The sequence below is a fragment of the Dermacentor andersoni genome, chromosome 3 (genome assembly GCF_023375885.2).
Source record: "Dermacentor andersoni chromosome 3, qqDerAnde1_hic_scaffold, whole genome shotgun sequence".
Classification (NCBI taxonomy): domain Eukaryota; kingdom Metazoa; phylum Arthropoda; class Arachnida; order Ixodida; family Ixodidae; genus Dermacentor; species Dermacentor andersoni.
Window position 1 is genome coordinate 2,095,757 of NC_092816.1, and position 19,105 is coordinate 2,114,861.

A 19,105-nucleotide genomic window follows, 5' to 3' on the forward strand; every position below is an offset into this window, starting at 1 on the left:
ATACCGCACTTTCGTTCGACCAGTCCTTGAGTACGCTTCCGCAGTATGGGACCCATACTACGTTAAAGATATTGCACAATTAGAACGAATTCAGCGCCTCGCTGCTCGATTTATTGTATCTGACTATAAGTCTTCTTCATCTGTTACTGAGATGTTGCAGCGACTGAATCTGGAACCCCTCCGTGTCCGCCGAAAGATTGCGAGACTCAGAACAAAATAGAACAAAATAGAACAATCGAACAAATCAGAACAAAATAGGTCTGCCACGCGAAAGTTATTTTCCCGCGCACAACACAAGCCTTCTAGAATTAACCACTCGAACGTTATCCGCCCGTACTTTGCGAGGACGAAGATGTTTCACAAGTCTTCTTTTCCGCTCATAATTGAAGAGTGGAATTGTCTGCCAGCGTCTGTTGTTGATTGTACAAATGTAGATTCCGTAGTGGAATCTTTGTCATCGCACTTGATGTAAACCTCTCCTGCTAGGGCAGCATTGCCGCCTGCAGTATATTGAAATAAATAAATAAATAAATAAATAAATAAATAAATAAATAAATAAATAAATAAATAAAGGCGGCTAAATCGCGCCATCACATGTTTCGCACGACTCTGTGCTGTGCCGAGAGCGGGAACTCCAGTTGTGCGAAGTTTTTCAAGTTTCCTATTGACAGCAGGTAAGCACAAGTATATCATTCTATTTTCTGAGCAGGTACTTATTTCGCATGAGTAAACCAGTTCTGTGCGTATATAAGCAGTGTCAGTCGACCCATTCGTCATGACGGCAGCCCATCTGCTGTCGGCGAAATACTTGTACTGAAAGGCTTGAGTGAGTGTTTGTTTTTATTGCGCAGTTACCTTGCTTTAGAGTCAGCTTCGCTGTGGGCATGTTTTTGAGCACCTGTATTGAGGCGAAATGTTATTTGTTTTGCTGGCAAAATGTATTTATTGATACCAGTAATACAAGTATAGGTTATTTAATGATAATTAAGTACGAACCGGCAATTTTCCTTGCGATAAGGAGTGCTATTCAGTTTTTTTGAATGGTCGGTTCCTTGCGTTGCTGTTGTGTCAAAATTCTGTCCTAATACTCAGCGTGATTTTCTGTATATATGAATATAACGCAAATTATGACGACAGGCAGATTACATGCGCTTGTAAGCGATATAGAAATATGCCCCCTCATTCGACATGTGAGCGCAATTATAAGCTACTTCCTGTTCATGCATGTACTACATGCATTTCAAGCATGTAGCCAGCTTGAAATTCTATGGGTCCTTACTTCTCATACTGTCAATGAAATGCATGTATTGTACTCTACCTCCCTTCTGTAAGCCACAAAATGTGTCGCCGTCATAACATACATGATATTCAAGTTCCGTGTGGCCAGCCCGTGATGCTTAACTTTCGCACTGGTTTGGATCTTCTGGAATCGATGTTCGCTCATTATGTACAAATTTCAGTTGTGAATGAAAATTGCTTCTGCAGATTGACATTATCGCACTGCGTGAAGGTCAGTCTTTTTCCAGTACGAAATGCGTGAATAAAAACAAGAACGTTCAGCTTTCACTTGTGTTGAGTTTTGACTGAGAAATCGGCCAGCTTTCATTAATCAACTTCACAACACATGAACAAAATTAACAATTGATGGCCCTAGGAGGTTTTCTTTATACTACCCCCTACTATATCTGTGGACTATTTGATTTGTAGCCCTAAACTTATTCACAAGTTATGAACTTCGAAGCGACTACTTTCACGAAATGACGAAATGTTACCTGCGAATATTGGTAGTTAGCGACGTTTTGCTATATAAATATTTTTCATTATAATTGCTTGGCACTGGTGTGTACGAGCGCTGTCCCAGTGCTTTAAATAATGAATAGAAACTTCCAAGCTATACACGAGAGAAAAGCACTCCGTAAACACGGCACACTTTAGCGGGATCTGCTCCACGATTTGGCCAATGTGGTCGCGCTACCAGTGGTCCTGCACGAACACAGCCCGCTTGCATGCGTAGTGGGAAAGGAGGGCATCGCGGTAAGCCTCCTCCTCCCAGGTCACTTTTTAATGTGAAGCTTTCTTTGCTTCTTTTTTCGACTTTCCCGCTGCTGCTACTGCTTTCTGGCGCACCGCATCGGGGGGGGGGGGGGGGGGGGGGAGCGATCCAGAGCATGCGCACACATCACAAGAGCGCGGCAGAGAAGAAAGGCGACGCGAGAACCTCCTTTGGATCTTTGCGCCTCGTCGAATGTGCACAATGACCTGTGGAGCTTTCTGGGTGTCGCCACACAAGCCTCTTGACAGCTGCAATTATCCGTGACGCCCCTCAAAACCATTCCAGAAACTGCCACGCTTACCTTTCTACTAACGTGCAAGTCCAGAAGGAAGCTAGATAGCATGGCAGAGAGCAGGAGGAAGAGGAGACACAGAATGGGCAGAACCGATGCACTCGCGAAACGAGGGAATAACAGCCTTGCCAATCTTCCTTGGCAGTTCCCGTACAAAATAAGGGAGGAGGAAAGTGACATGAGAAGGGAAAAAAACGCTACTACTATAGACAGTTCCATGACACTGTGTTTTTAAAGCACGCAAAGAGTAAAAACGAAAGAGAAATTGTAGAAGCTTACTATTTTACCAAAGCAGGAGCTAAATGCCTTTAGCACAGCGTTGCTCATCCTTACAAAACATGAGGTAAACTTTTTATATAAGCAGGTACACTTGTAGGAAGTAGGTATGCCTTTGAACCTATTGCTTATTGGTGTTTTTGACATGTTGTAGAAGCTATGTGACCTTTCAATAAATTTTCTATTTGGCAGAACAGCGCTCGTCCTGTTATGTGTGTTTCCGATCGTTGTCTTCATCTTCTTCGCGCTGTTTCAAGTTTACTCAAGATGAACCAAGTCAGCCAAATCAAGTTGTTGCTAATATGGACACGAGGGCCGTTGCGGGCAAACGAGATAAATTTAAGTTCAAGGTATGGTACGGTACGATTCTCATATTTATGAATAATAAACACTGCGCAAATTTGTCAAGCGGACAACTTACGCAAGGCGTGCAGAAGCAGAACCGCATGAAAGCGCACCGTAGGGTCTAGGCTACACTACGGATGTAGTCACTCGTCAAATCAACACTTCTGTGGCCGCCGTGGTAGCTTCGCGCCTATGGCATTACTAGAGGTCGAGGATTTGATCCCGACCCCGGCAGCCGCATTTCGACGGCGCCGAAATAGAAAACGCACGTGCACTTAGATTTCCGGACACGTCAAAGGACATCACGGTGTCAGAATTCGGAGTCCGCCACTATACGGCGTGCCTAACAATCCGGTCGTGGTTTTGGGACGTACAACCCCACAATCCAATTCAAGTTTAATTCTTCTGCCATAGTGCGATGTGCCATGTGAGGCAATGACAACGCTCAATCATCTCAGAGGTTGTGAAATATGGCGCACAACAACGCCTCAAGCAAACACCTCCCCCTGTGTATTCCGTGTACTACGCAGACACGCAGCAGTTGTGCATGCAAGGTAACATTTAACATCTACTCTCGTATTGGACTAAAAGTTGAAGAAATCAAACAGTCGCCATCAACATCACCGCTAATTTTCATTAATCAAAGCAAACTGCACAGAAAACTTCGCTTACATCGATTCCCACAGTGCGTGGAATTTTCATTCGTATTTTTTAGCAAAAGTTTGCATAAACTGAAACGCGACAGTTGGACATTTTACACAAAGAGAGCAACGGCATTGTAGCAACAGTCTCCGATTAAGCTTTGCCGTTCAACCGAGTCAGAAGATGCACTGAAGTTGTATGAAAACACTCCACTTGACTGCAAGTCACTGAAAGCAAGCTTTCATGGGCCTTGCACGCTTTTCACAATAAGTTCGATAGATAAGCTGATGAAATAAATGTGAGACCGGCTAGATCAGGCGGCACGTATGCTAAGCCAGGACTCTTTGCGCTACCAAACAGGCCTCATATTAGAATGCGAAATTCTGGACGATTTTCTAGATGCAAGTTCCTGAAATTTTTCACCTATTTGTTACACTCAGAAAAACACTGCGTCATTCGAAAACTTGCTGATTTCTACTTGCCTGATTTCACTCAAATCAACACGAGCTCTCTTTGAGAGCAATCTAAAATCTGACAGATGGCCTCAATGCCTGCCGTAGCCCGCATCGGCGAGGATCCTTTGTTGCGGATAAGAGTGCCTAATGGGCGTTCCGGATAACGCGGCCCTCGGAGATACGCATGAGCGAAGCGCAAAGCGTGACCTCTGCAGCCGGTGCACGTAGAACGCTTGGCTACGACAATAACACGTTGTGGCGCGAGAAGGAACGTTTCAAAGCACAGTGCCTCTATGTTCGGCCATTGTGGGAAAAATTCTTTTCCTCAACTTACTGCGTTCAAAAACGCACAAATTTACACAGTAAGCAAAGCGCACGGCGAAGTAGCCAACGTTAACTGCACACCGGTTATTAAGCATAACACGTCTGGTACACCCCGCACTAAACACGCCTCCTTAAATACTTCGCAGCTAAGTGAAAGCTGACCACAGTCTCTGAGATTGCGCTGAAATAAATGCGACAGAATGGGTGCTCTCTCAATTGTCGGGCCTGCGGACCTTCCGTGGGAAGTTTGAACAACGATTGTACGGCTCAAATAGAAGACAAAGCATGGCTTGACGGCATACGTGCAGATAATACCGCAATGACGGCGATGCTCCTTGATGGCTCAGGCAAAGGGTCTCCTGCACTTAAGGAATGATCGCGGCTTTCTTGTTATGCAGAATGAAAGCGATAAGTGAACGCAGTGCCAGCGCGTATCAACCGTGTTAAGTGGTCTTGTCAAACTGCGGGCTCTCATATGACGTGGCTAATATTTTAACCGAAGGACGCGTTCTTTATATATATATATATATATATATATATATATATATATATATATATATATATATATATATATATATATATATATATATATGTGTGTGTGTGTGTGTGTGTGTGTGTGTGTGTGTGTGTGTGTGTGTGTGTGTGTGCGTGTGTGTGCGTGTGTGTGTGTGTGTGTGTGTGTGTGTGTGTGTGGTCTTAGCGCGTCTTAAATGACCTTTGGAATTCACAATTGTTTCGGCTGCAATCTTGAGGCAGCTGACTTATGTGATAGCTGCATGCGGTGGCGAGTCGATATTATTTATAAATGTCCGACCCTGCACTCCAAGAACTTGAAACCAAGCTGCAATGACTGGACTTGTAGCATAATCATGTGTGCTCCATGTTGCGCTCGGCGACAGCATCTAAGTTTTTGTCTCTTACCTTAGCCCACGCCCAACGCTGCGTGGAAATAACTCCCCACACCAGGCGCTCATATCTTATCCAGCAGCGCAAACACTCTTGCGCGACGGAAACAGTCGCATTTTTTTTCGTTACTTTGCTTTCACCATTAGCGTGGCTCCATGAAAGCGCGTGCTGATATTTGATGTCACGAACAAATGTTTGCGTATAATGCAAGTTAGGGGCGGGTTTACCGGATGTGACGTTAATCCTGTCTCTCGGTAACAAAGAGAAGTTAGTCTGTGCGAGGGCTTCATTGAAAAGCGGTCCATACCCAGTGTCGCATACCCTAGTGGCCCAAGCTGATCCCAATGTTGGTTTAGTATCCGGTTAGCCCAATACAGCAGCCGGAAAAAAAAACAGTGCAGCGGTCCTGTATAAAAACGGGGCAGAAATAATTTAGCATAGACGAATGTTATTTGGACGATACTTATTAAGTTTTCAACAGAGCTGTTTATTTTCAACATGACTGTATTACAGATCAGGACAGCGAAATCGTAGAATGTCCATTTGGCTTTCTTGTAGAAACAAGTTCAAGCCACTGCCACTGTTTAATAAGGAAAAATCACACTGCAGAACTGTTAGGACAAGAATCTCATTATATATATATATATATATATATATATATATACAAAGACGAGGATCACCAACAAGACGAAAGAGATGACGTAGTGGGGTTAACCTAAGATTCGGCCATACTGGTTGTACCGGCCATACTTTCTGCACAGTAAACACGGTCCCATATAGCCTTATATCTCTGCCCGTTTCATTTTTGGTCAAGCTGCGGGGTATTGCACAAGACGGAACTCCGCAGCGGGCTTGTCCTCGGCCGGCCCATCATGCTGACAGACGACCAGACCGCTGGGTTTAGCCGTCAGCATCCGCGACACCACAACTGCCAGTCATCTTGACCGATCCGCGCGACCCCGGCAACTTCTCTGGTAAGGGCACCGGCAAAGTCGACATCAAAGAATGGCTTGGCATGTACGAACGCGTCGCTGCACACAACTGATGGGACCCGACAGTGATGCTCTGAAATCTTCTACCTCCAGGGACCAGCACGAACCTGGTATGACACACACGAAGAGCTGACCAGCTGTCACGTATGCAAGCAAAAACTTCGCGAGCTCTTCGACGATACTTATTAAGTTTTCAACAGAGCTGCTTATTTTCAACATGACTATTATTGCGGCTCGCTGGTCGCAAGTGTGCCGCTGCAAAAGACCTATCTTGTCGGGCTCAGACAGCTACCGAGTCGTACATTGGGTACATCCTTGAAGTCCGTCCTTTCTGGGGCTGAATCGCCAATGAATCGCCGATTCATAGCATATCTTTTTTTAGAATTGCTGAACCTCTGACTCGCCTCACACGAGAAGATATATTTGTCTGGAATTAAGAGCAGGACGCGGCTTTCACAGAGCTACGGGAGTGTTTACAGACACCCACCAGCTCTTGCTCACTTTGACAAGGACGCTGACACCGAAGTCCATACCGACGCCAGGAACGTGGGTCTTGGCGCCACCCTGAAGAGGGCAATAACGCGTGATAGCTTACCACAGCCGCACCATTCCACATGCAGAGGTAAACTACTCCACCTGGGAGAAAGAGTGCCTCGCTGTAGTACGTGCCACCATGAAGTTTCGGCCTGTCCTATACGGTCGCCACTTCAAAGTAGAGACTTCTTGTCTGCCATGACGAGCTAACCTCTGATCACTTAGGTTCCTCGCTCGCTCTCGCCAGAGTTCAACGGGCGTACTACTGGCCCAAACTTTCTGCATCTGTAAAGCGCTATGTAAAAGGTTGTGAATGTCAACGCCGCAAATCCAGCCATTGAAACCCGCGGAGCTGCTGCAACCGATCACCCCACCTAGGGCACCATTCGGTCAAATAGGAATGTACTTACTTGGACCTTTTTCCGTTGTCATCCGCCAAGAACAAGTGGATCGTAGTAGCCACAGACTACTTAACGAGATACGCCGAGACAAGGGCTCTACAAAGTGCCACAGCTGACAATGTTGCCCAATATTTCATAGACCAGATTGTTCTTCGACGTGGCGCCCCATTGTGTGTGATCACTGACAGAGGCACAGCTTTCAGGTCCAGCTTATTGACGACATATTCAAGCTAAGCTACACAAGCTATCGCAAGTCCACTGCTTATCATCCGCAGACCAACGGGCTGACCGAACGCTTGAACAAACCATCGCCGACATTTTAGCTATGTCTGCAGATGTACAGGACATCACGTGGGATCAGGTCTTACCATACGTAACATTTGCGTACAACACAGCCTCCCCGGAAACAAAACGATTCATGCCGTTCCGTCTTGTCTATGGACGTGAGGTTCAGACCATTGCTGGATGCAATGCTTCCACCTGATTACGACGTGTTGCTCACCCCTGATGCTGGGTAACTTAGGCAGTACACCGAACAAGCTCTCCAATTGCCACGGCTACACATCACGCAACAGCATAGTGTAGATGCACGCCGCTAGAATCTTCGCCATCGCCAAGTTCAATACCACCCAGGCGACCAAATTTGGGTGTGGACGTCGCTTCGCCGCCAATGGTTGTCAGAGAAGGTGCTCAGTCGCCTTCTTTCGAGCCTACAAAGTGCTCAAGTTAGTGAAGTGAACTAGGAGGTCCACCAGGATAGTGCCATATCACCCCAGCGTCGAAAGCGCCACGCTTGACGACGGAAGCCTTATTTCATGCGACATAGCAAAACGTCTCAATTTTCTTACTTTCTTTTTTCACCCCCCCCCCCCCCCGTGTACACTGTTTGTTCCTTATCCCTTTGCTCTTTACCTACGTCCACTTACGCGAGCGTCGGGATGATGCCCGTCCTTTCTTTTTCAGAGGGGGAATTCGCACCAGGTCACCAGGTGCGGCGAGCTCGCTCCAGCATTCAGGCAAGGAAATGACAAGCTGCTTTGGGACGGCCATCTTCTCGGGTAGTGCTCGTCTTTGCCGGTGCAGTACTTCTATAGTCATAAAGACCTTCTGTAGCGCGTAATGATATAGGTATATATATATATATATATATATATATATATATATATATATATATTCTTCCCGAAGACATTTCATTCTTGTAATAAGACAAGCCGGCAGATTTCACGCCTGTGAGAATCGATCTTATGCAAAGGAGTGTGCGGGGAGCCTATCAAGTTAACGAAACAACCATGAGAGCACCAAAACGAAGGCGGCTCTATCGTGACCTACATGGAACGCAAGTCATGACATTCATGTCATAACTAATCATTTATGTTCATTATTCACTCTTCTCATACTATGCCAATTTTGGTACATACCAAGTTAACCAAACCACCATGAGAGTACGAAAACATAGGCGGGTAGGCAGACGCTATCAAAGTGGCAGATGCTCGCCGAGAAGCGCTTCGAGCTTAAACATTGATTCGATATCACAGCCCCGCGAAAGTGGACGTCCAGCGAAGCTGTTGCAGAACCACCACTACAAATCCTGAGGGAGATATGCAATGCTTCATTCATGGTTCAGATGCTTTCCTTGAGCTTGTTCGTTATTGAAACGTACGCCGTTCTGTCAGTTGTATGCGTGATTCCAATGAATGTATGCACTGTTCGCTTCCCTTGGCTGATTGCTTGTATTCTTTGCATTAGGAGGGGGATGAGCCATTGCATTTTTGCTTGCTTAGGTGGGTATGAGCCATTGCTGAAGAGGATAATTTCTGCTCACGGACGCACACGAGAAATGCCGACCACCGAGAGGCTAACAGTTTCGATGTAAAACATGCCTATCTAGAAATTGTAAATCTGCGTTACTCACGCTGCAAGTCCTCAAATCCTCCGATCATAACATAGTCACCGCCACGAATATGTTTATGTTGACAGCACATCTTGATTTAGGTGCTCTTCATCTAGAGTACCGCGAGGGGGTACCTTAGGGTGGTAGCTTTTAAAAATACACATAATGATGCAGTTCATGTGGGCTCATATGTTCAATTTATTATTTACGCCATCGACAGCAGCCTGTTTATGTTCATAGTGTTTTAGGCGACGATGATAGGTTATTCCAGCGCGGAAACCAGCTCTGGTTCAGGTTGACCAAATGGGCATCGTGTAATAGGCTAACAATAAATATTTTAAAGACACGCGTAGTAGTATTATAGGGCAAAAGGGAAACATTTTCCATAGTGATCCACTCCTACTACACGGCAGCCCCGCTGAGGCTGTTATTAAAATTTAAGACGAAAAGTTTATGGTGTGGCAATTTCTGAACATATGGAGATCACATGGCTGACTCATGTAGTTCACGAGGCAGCTCATGTATTAGGACTTATTTACTGTTATTCGAACTTATTACCTTGCTTTCCATTGAAAATGTTTGATGGCCCTGCTACCACGCGCGCGAGGTTGTGTAAGCATTTGGTATTTTTCATACTTCGCGGGCTTTCCCTGCTTGACGGAAAAAGCAAAAACGCGATGGGTGCTTTGCCGAAAACCTTTCATTTTCATGTCTCTTTCAATACTCTACAAACCTAGCTCTAATTGAAGCCTTGACAACTAGAACAATAAAGAAGTTCGCTAGTTCTTTTTATTTACTAAGTCAATGCAGGTGACTAACAAAATTACTTACGGTATCGTAACAACATTCTAAAAAAATATTCCCTTGGTCTTTTTTTGTGCGCTTTTTTTTGTTGGTAATTTCCTCAATTATTTTGTTGTCACTGAGATTCCTGACCATAGCATTTATGATTCGGTCCGGACCTGGAGCCGAATTTTATTTCGTCGCCTGAGCTGCCGCATTGAGATCCCCTTCAGTTATGGGGGAGTCTAGCTTTTACAGCGAAACTGTATACCTCCACCATCCAAGGAAATTTTTATGCAAGCAAAAAACTACCCTTGCGTGGGCTGATCCCGGAGATAGTGCAATACCGGCCCGACCCGCGGCGGAGGTGAAGCAGGCGTTAAGCACTCCCCATACGTGGGCCGATCTCGGAGATAGGGCAAATCCGGCCCGACCCACGACGAAGGTGAAGCAGGCGTTAAGCGCTCCCCATATGTGGGCCGCTCCCGAATACAGTGCAATACCGGCCCGATCCGCGGCGTAGGTGCAGTTCACCATTAAGGGTCATCCTTCTTCACAGAGTGGTAGGGCACTAAGTTTTTTTTTTTTTGTTACCCGAGTGAACCGGTGCTAACGTACCCTTGCCCTATCATCAAGCAATTCCTTTTCAAGCTCGTGAAAGGACGGTTAGGAATAAAAATCCGCTAGAAAAGGTACGATGTCGCTACGACTGTGCTTTGTCTGAGAAGCTTACTATAGGTGTGTGTGTGTGTGTGTGTGTGTGTGTGTGTGTGTGTGTGTGTGTGTGTGTGTGTGTGTGTGTGTGTGTGTGTGTGTGTGTGTGTGTGTGTGTGTGTGTGTGTGTGTGTGTGTGTGTGTGTGTGTGTGTGTGTGTGTGTGTGTGTGTGTGTGTGTGTGTGTGTGGTGACGTTGTAAGTCTCAATTCAGCCGTACCCTCCCCCCCCCCCAGTGTACACTGCAAACTTTACTAATAACTCTCCCCTGCTATTCCTATAACCTATTTCATATTCCCCCACTGACTTGTCTCCAGCCTGCTTCTCGCCTACCCTGGCATTCAAGTCACCCATCAGTATATTGTATTTTGTTTTGACTTTACCCATCGCCAATTCCACGTCTTCATAAAAGCTTTCGACTTCCAGGTCATCATGACTGGATGTAGGGGCGTAGACCTGTATGACCTTCAATTTGTAGCTCTTATTAAGTTTCACAACAAGACCTACCACCCTCTTGTTAATGCTATAGAATTCCTGTATGTTACTAGCTATATCCTTATTAATCAGGAATCCGACTCCTAGTTCTCGTCTCCCCGCTAAGCCCCGGTAGCTCAGGACGCACCCGTTTTTTAGCACTGTATATGCTTATTTTGTTCTCCTAACCTTCTTCGGCAACAGAATTGAACAAGCGGCTGTAGCCTGAACAGATGTTGATAGTGCTGCAAGTGTTACTGTGCAGTGCGGTGACAGTATGCGGTGACAGTGACCGATTGTGGTTGTGTGTGTATGCTCCTTTCTTTCTTTATCTCTACTTTGTTATCACTTTACCTCCCCATCCCCTCTTTCCCCAGCGTAGGGTAGCAAACCGGATCTTCCCCTCTGGTTAACCTCTCTGCCTTTTCCCTTTCCTCTGTATCTCTCTCCTAACCTTCTTCCGCAAGCGGGATAAACACATGCCATATCGTGTTACAAAAGTTTTCTTCGACGTGTTCTTGTCCTCGGGCAGCCAGCTCGGGTCTCAAATAGCAAGGCACTGCCTTTTGTGTTATCGTACAGACTCTTGCCCCTGATTTTTTGTTCGCCGTATTAGTCAATCTCAATGGTATATTTTTTTCATTCTTCGCATTCCATTTTCCGTTTATGTTTATCTCACTTTCTTTTTGATGTCTCCGGGTTGTACACTTACACTTTCAATTGCCCTGCACTTGGTAGCCAACATCCTTGACACCTACGTCCATTCCGTATTGACGCTTTTGAGCAACAGATATTTATGCACTTTTGCTGGCGGTTTTGTTTCACCGCTATTCTTTAGCCTTGCATTAAACATAATTTTGATATTTGCTATGCACTTCACTGAAGTGATAAAGGGCAAAACCCGTGTCACATTGCAATGACTCATTCGTGGTTTTACAGTGGGCCCCCAATACCAGTCGGCTAATCCGTATTATATCGTTAGATATTTCAGTAGGTCTTTCCTTTGTTTATTCTGCACCCAAGTGTTTATGTTGATTCACTATGGGTATGATTTGCTGTTGAATTCAGACTGAGCGTATCCTAGTTTCTGTCCTCGGTGAACTTTAACTAGGTCTCTGCTTCTCTCGCCTTCCAACAGGATTTGTATAGAGCTATTCCTCTATGGATACCTAACGAGCTCGATTAAATGGTGATCTATGCCCTCGTGCATGACAACATCCCGTAGCAATTACTTGTTTACATAGCCGTAAGCTGCCTTAATATCTAGAAATGCTCGCCATAGAGGTCTATTCTGAGCCATTAAAATCTCGATACACTGGGTTTGAACAAAGATCTCATCCTCTAAGCACGCGCCTGATCTGAAACACTTCTACTGCTCTACTATTATTGCTTGCATTTTCATTTATAGAGTGTGATCAATTTAAGTGTAACGGAATATTTAAGAATCGCCTGTGGCATGTAGATAGCATAATTCTTGACCTTGAGCTGTATTATGGGAAGAGGCGGACATAAGTAGCATAAGAAATTGAAGCACATATACAACTTATAGAAATTCGCTAATGGTTAACTTATACGGCACCTATTGCAATTACGAAGTGCAGCCGGTGAATTTGCAGCACGTTTACACTAGAAATGAATTTACAGGATTACTCCAGTTTCAAGGTAGTATTTCCCAAAGTGTGGAACAAAATAAATAGGCGGTCCAGTTACTTTTGTGCTGCAAAACACAAAAGAGAGTTTTGTTTAAAGAGTGGAACAACAGTACATTGTAACGGCCAGGTCAATGGCCCATATCTCCAAGCTGGTGTCATTCTTGAAGTTAATTCCAAGTGGACCCGCCTTGCAAACTCACGGGCTGCGATTCGTAAATTGCGTTGTCTGCCCTAAACCAATCTATTAAGAAGGAAAGTGAACTTTGAGTAATTAGTATGTGTTTCGATTTATCGAGCAAGTAATGTCCGCCTATGTGAATAATCCAGCTCAAGGACTCGAGAGCGAGAGAGAGGCAATTTCATTTGACCGAGTGATTCAGGCTAGAATAATTTTAACAAGCACTCTTTTGTTTTTAAATTCCGTCAAACTTAAGAATGATCCCGGCCGTTATATGACCATGTCACTGACTGCCCTGCGCGAGCTCGCCTTATCCATATCGCCCTGCCCTTCACACTGCTCTTAAGCCACCCAATTTTCTTTGTTTTAATCACTTGCTCTGTGGCACCAGTAAGCCGTGCTTTACTTCTTGGACCCGGATGAATGGATGCATGCTATGAGTGTCCCCTTTGAAACGTGTATTATTCTCTCGAAGAAGGTAAGGACAGCGATAGTTGTGAGTCGCTCGCATATTTCTCTAAGCTATATTTTTCCAATTTTGCCTAATGGTTGACCCATCTTGTTCTTTTTACAGACCTACCAGATTGCTGTGAGAGCGTCTCTCGGTTGCCGCTGGAGAAACTACAGCATATGGAGCGCGAGGCGTGTTCGGAGAGCAAGCAATTCGAGGGACTCGGTTGGCCGGCGATAGAACACATTCCCGTCGGAAGGGGTACTTGGGGTTTGTTCTAAGTCGTCTCGGAGGCAACGGCTAAACGGAGACACAGTCTCCAAAAGCTTAATCGAGCGCATAAAACTTTGTGATACATGCAGCAACTGCATTTTTTTTATCGTGCACTTGGCTTGTAACCGAGCCCAGGAGCGATGATATTTTCAAGCAGGAACGAGTACATTTGCCCGAAAGTCTCGTTGAATCATCATGAAGGCGATGCGATGAGACCCTGCTTGTACCGGCCGTAAAAGCCAAGGACGTGTCGGAGAAATTCAGCCTAATCAGAGCCTAAATGCAGCAAAATCGGCACCACCAGGCACGTTTGTCCACAACAGACGTATCTTGTAGAAGACGATATAATTTCTGACTCGCTTGTCGCCTTGCAACGAGCGCTGAAAGCGCCGGATGAAGTGATCGCTCACAGAGCAGCAATCGGTGTCACCCACCTGCGACATTGAGCAGCGTGTTGTTGAGAACTAGGGGCCACGCAGCCGTCTCTCGACTCACGGCGAACTCGTGGAGCATGCCGGAGAAAAGCAGGCCGACCACCTTGCCCGAGGCGTGCATGAACACGTTGACACCGCCGCATGCTAGGGCGACCACCCAGCTGTACCGCGAGTCCGGCCCGGTCTTTCGCCGCTGCCGTGCGGCGCCGCCGCGCCGACCGTCCGCCGCCTGCGCCATCGCCGCCGGCAATGGGCGCGCGACGACAACGCGCCGCAACGCGGCGGGCCGAGCGCTGGAGGGGGCGGAGCCTGGAGGCGTGCTTCGAGGCGCGAAAATTCGAAGCACAGGAACCCGATGTGGCTGCTACGCGGAACTCGTGTGCATGTGTACGGCGTGTCTTTACCCTTATTAAAATGGATTTAGAGTTCCTTTAGAACTCCTAATGAGTTCCTATGGAGTCAAAAGGGACTCTATAGGAACTCGCCATCTATAGAGTCGTCTGTATAGATTTTCTATAATTCTATAGAAACCTGTCTGTAGAAACAAGTCATTTCACACACAATAGATGTGCAATAGAAGGTGTATTCCCGTCCAATGTACTGAATTCTACAAAGTATTTTTTATAGAATATCTTTAAAACTTATAACGCGACCTGTCTATAGAATGGCTATCCATTAGCCCTCTATAAATGTTCTATAGAGGGTGTATTGATATCGTATGTACTAAATTGTATAAAATAATGTCTATAAAAAGTTTTTAACACTTCTATAATGCGGCTTGTCTATAGACTGACCCTCCATTCACCCTCTATAAGCAGTCCATAGAGGGTTTAGTGTCATTATATGTACAACATTCTATAGAAGAATGTTTATAGAACGTTTTCAGAACTTCTAATGCGGCCTTTCTATAGAATGGCTCTACATCCACCCTCCATAAATGTTCTATAGAGGTCGTATTGACATCTTATGTACCAAATTCTATACAAAAATGTTTGTAGAACGTTTTCAGAAACGTTCTATAGAGGTCGTACTGGCATCTTATGTACCAAACTATATAAAAAAATGTTTATAGAACCTTTTCAGAACTTCTAATGCGGCCTGTCTATAGAATGGATCTACATCCACCGTCCATAAAAGTTCTATAGAGGTCGTATTGAGATCTTATGTACCAAATTCTATAGAAAAATGTTTATAGAACGTTTTCAGAACTTCTAATGCGGCCTGTCTCTAGACTGGCTCTCCATTCCCGTTCTAAAAATGTGCCAGCATATGACTTATGTACTGAGTTCTATAAAGGAACGTTTATAGGACACTAAAGAAGCTAAAGTGCAGTCTGTTTAAGAATGGCTCTATATTTTCACTCTATAAACAGTACCCAGTATCCAATGCATCGCCGGATTATGGGCCCAGTGCCGCGCGCTGGATGCATCGGGAGCTGGGTAGGCGCGGCGTACTGGGAGGCGCTGGCTACTGGTGCGAAAAACAGCTTTAGCGTGTTGAATACATGGTGCCTGGGCACCGTATATATCTTCTAAATACAGAAAGCAACAGAGACCGTTTCAGGGCAATAAAAAACGTAGCAATAACAATGCTGTGACTAGGATTCGGTCATCGGACGTACAGATTCCAAGCGCGGCTCATTACCGTAGGCTACGCCACGCCAGCAGACGAACATGCGAGGATAATTCACCATGCCAAAATCGAGAAGCAGTTTTAGTTTCACAGTGAGACGTCTCGCGCAGACATGGTATATGCGCTATCGCCCAGCAACTAAAAGTCATGCCTGTACCACAAAGAAAAATTTGCTGTCCGCATTCACTAGTGTGCTCGGAAGCGCCATAACATCGATATTAACTTGCGATTGGTATTTAAACTACGAAAATAGTCCTAAATGAACCACCGACCCGGAACGCTGTATGGGCTGTTACTGCCGGTTTCGATAGCCGTTTCCTGTTCTTCACGCGAGGGATATGCTACGTTTTCTCAGTTCAGTGATGCCTTTCACTCAACACATCTGTCTAGTCATCTATCTTCGTCAGAGAAGCACAGGCTAGTGCTGGGAGCCTTCGGCGACAGCTCATATACCTGCGTTTGTGACGCGTCACATCGGCGCTCCTCACTTCTTGTGCTGGCACTGTAGACATTAAAAAATTTTTTATTTAAGACACCGATGCAAAATCTGAAATATAGAGTGATTTATCCTTGTTACACTTCTTGATTCCTGAACCTAGACGCGCCGATAGCGTGCAGACGGACTTGGCGGATACGCTAGGCCTAAGCTTCGGTGGGGACCGATCTCGGGGCGGGTAGCTGGCGAAAGCTAAAATGTGTGTATTTCAGCCTCAGAACTTTTTTTAGTACACTAGGGAAAGCGGAAGCGCACGAATCACCTTAGCTTTTTTATCGGTGCGATAATATTAGTCAGCGAGAGGCTTCGAGCTCGTTCGCGCGCGTCTGAACGACTTCTGAATTTCATGTCCACTGCACAACACTGCGACAAAAGCGACAACTGCCAGTCATCCGTTACGTGCGAACTACTAAAGAACCGCGGCGTCCTCTGCGTTTGCGCGGTTTCGTTCAAGAATTTAGCTACCCGCCCTGTCAAAAGGGAAAATGTAAAAAACGAAAGTCATCTTCAGTGTCAAATGTGCACGAATAAACAAGGCAGCTCACGCACGTTTATTCCATGCTGCGACACGAAATAGAGTTTTATGACCCCAAGATATAGCGTTATTTAGGACAAGAGACTAGTATCAAGCGATGAAATTGTACAAAGCATTCAATATTCAGCAGCGCTCGTCCTTGCGTACTCGAGCCAGCGCGGCAGAAACACAACCAGCGCAGTTTCTAGTGCGAACCAGCGCCTGTACCGCACAAACCAGTGCGCCCCAGCGTCATCGCAGTGGAACCTGCGTCACTTCCAGTGTGACCCAGCTTTTATCCAGCGTTCTCACTGGTCTCGAGTGATCAGTCCCAGCGAGCGCCAGCGTACCCAGTGCGATCCAGTGCCAAAAAACGCGCTGGTTTCACGCTGGAAGGCACTGGAAGACGCTGGTTTTTGCAATCGGCATTTCAGAGGTTTTTTACTATCAAGAAGGGCATCGTTAAAAAGACACTCATTGACGAAGGCGAATATCACATTAATCGAAATAAGAAAAACCAAAGTAATATAATACAAGCGCACATTGTGGTTTCTATCGCATATTGTAAGATTTGGCAGTCGTAGTCGTAGGAATGAACTTGACTCTTCATCGGGACTTAGGCGGTCATGATTTATTTGCAGTATTTTACATTGGAACATGGGATACATTTACATTCTAGCGTGACTCCCGAATGGAGAACTTCACTTTGGCCTAGTTGATATTTACTGCATGTCATATTGGGCTGCTGTGAATAAAACAGTTGAAAGTTACCGCCCGTGCTGTTTATGTGTTCTCTCCCTCTGTCCCCGTCTTTATTTGCGGTCAATATGATATCCCGAATGGAGCCCGCAAGACGAAGCATGCAGCAATCGAGCACACAGCTCACGAGTACATTTCGAGCACAGAGCACGACGACGAGCACACTCCAGCAGCTGACAATTGCTGCTTATAAGCACTCCGTTCGACGTCATCGTTCGACGTCACCGTAGACCAGCCGCCTCTCCGCGGGACGGTTTACACACACACACATGCACACACAAGTTTCAGTGCCCCCTCCGAAGGCAAATGACCTTTGCAGCGCGGCCGTCGTGTTATCCATTGTCCTGCGTCCCCGTAGTCAGTCGGTGACGCCCGAACCCATCCGGGGCCTCTACATTCCAGAGCTGCCTTTCTCCTGTTCTCCGAACGAGGCGCTTGGTAGATGAACGCCGCCGTAGTCAAGTTATTCAAAGAGAGAGAGAGAGAGATGCAAATGAGAGAAAGGCAGGGAGGTTCACCAGACTTAAAACCTCCGGTTTGCTACCCTGCACTAGGGGAAGGGAAAGGGGAAGTAAAGACGGAAAGAAGAGCGTGACAAAAATAAAAGCGTGAGAAAAGAAATATGAAAAGGGATAAAATGGGGTCATTATAGTCTTTCTAATAGGCCGCTGTCACGTAGAAAAGTCAACAAAGCCTTGACCGACTTTTGCTACGACGACAGTTCACGTCGGCATTCCAAAGCTGACTGTCTGACTGTTCTGAAAGTGGCCTGTCGTCAAGGCGTGCCAACGCGGTCGCTAGTGACAGCCCGTGCGCGCTGTATTGAGGACAGTGGCAAAGCACGTGTTCGATGGTCTCCTCGCCGCCGCAGTGTCTGCAAGCCGCGCTGTCGTCCATACCGACTCGGAAGGCGAAGGATCTTGTGTAGGCGACACCAAGCCACAGTCGGCAAAGTACTGTTGTTTCGAGTCGAGAGAGTCCAGATGGGGGTCGAGGTCGAAGGGATGGTTCCAGTCGGTGTAGATGTGTATGCTTTAAGCTTGGTGTGTTTCCATAAAGTTTTGATGGCTTCATTTGCAAGCACACGAATTTTCGTTGCAGCGTCTGTTCTTGAGAATGGAATGGAGTCTTGCAAGCCCTCCTCATGTGCAGATCGTTCTGCTGCGTCGGCAGGTTCATTGCCCATTATGCCACAGTGGCTTGGAATCCACGGCAACGTGATGTCGTGTCCTTGCTCGACGAGGTGGTGAAGCAGCAGTCTTGATTTCTAGAACTAGTTGTTCGTGGGGTCCTCGGCGTAAGGCAGAAACCAAACAACGAAGAGCAGCCTTGGAGTCAGTGAACACGCTCCATTTCTTGGGTAGTTGTTCAGAAATTACACGAAGTGCACAACGAATAGCAGCAAGCTCCGCGGCAGTCGATGTAGTCTGCTGAGAGAGTCGAATCTTTATGGTGGAAGGTTTTGCAGGAAAGATCACCGATCCTGCAGACCCATTCACCGTGGTTGAAGCGTCAGTATACAGATGATGATGCTCGTTGTACGTCTCGTACAGCAAGAGCAGTGAAAGCTGTTTGAGTGCTGGAGACGAGAGTTGGGCTTTTGTTCGTATTCCTGGTACTATTAGTCGAACCTTT

General features: G+C 46.1%; 1 protein-coding gene across 1 annotated transcript in view; it reads right to left on the bottom strand.

Annotated features, from left to right (window-relative positions):
* Nucleotides 1-14,338, bottom strand: part of LOC126520634 (monocarboxylate transporter 12-B-like) — a 100,028-nt gene extending 85,690 nt beyond the window's left edge. Inside the window, exon 1 of the mRNA XM_050169431.3 lies at nucleotides 14,070-14,338. Within this exon, the coding sequence (XP_050025388.1) occupies nucleotides 14,070-14,307 (238 nt within the window). The 5' untranslated portion in view covers nucleotides 14,308-14,338. The remainder of the gene's footprint in view (nucleotides 1-14,069) is intronic.
* Between the last annotated feature and the right edge of the window lie 4,767 nt (nucleotides 14,339-19,105).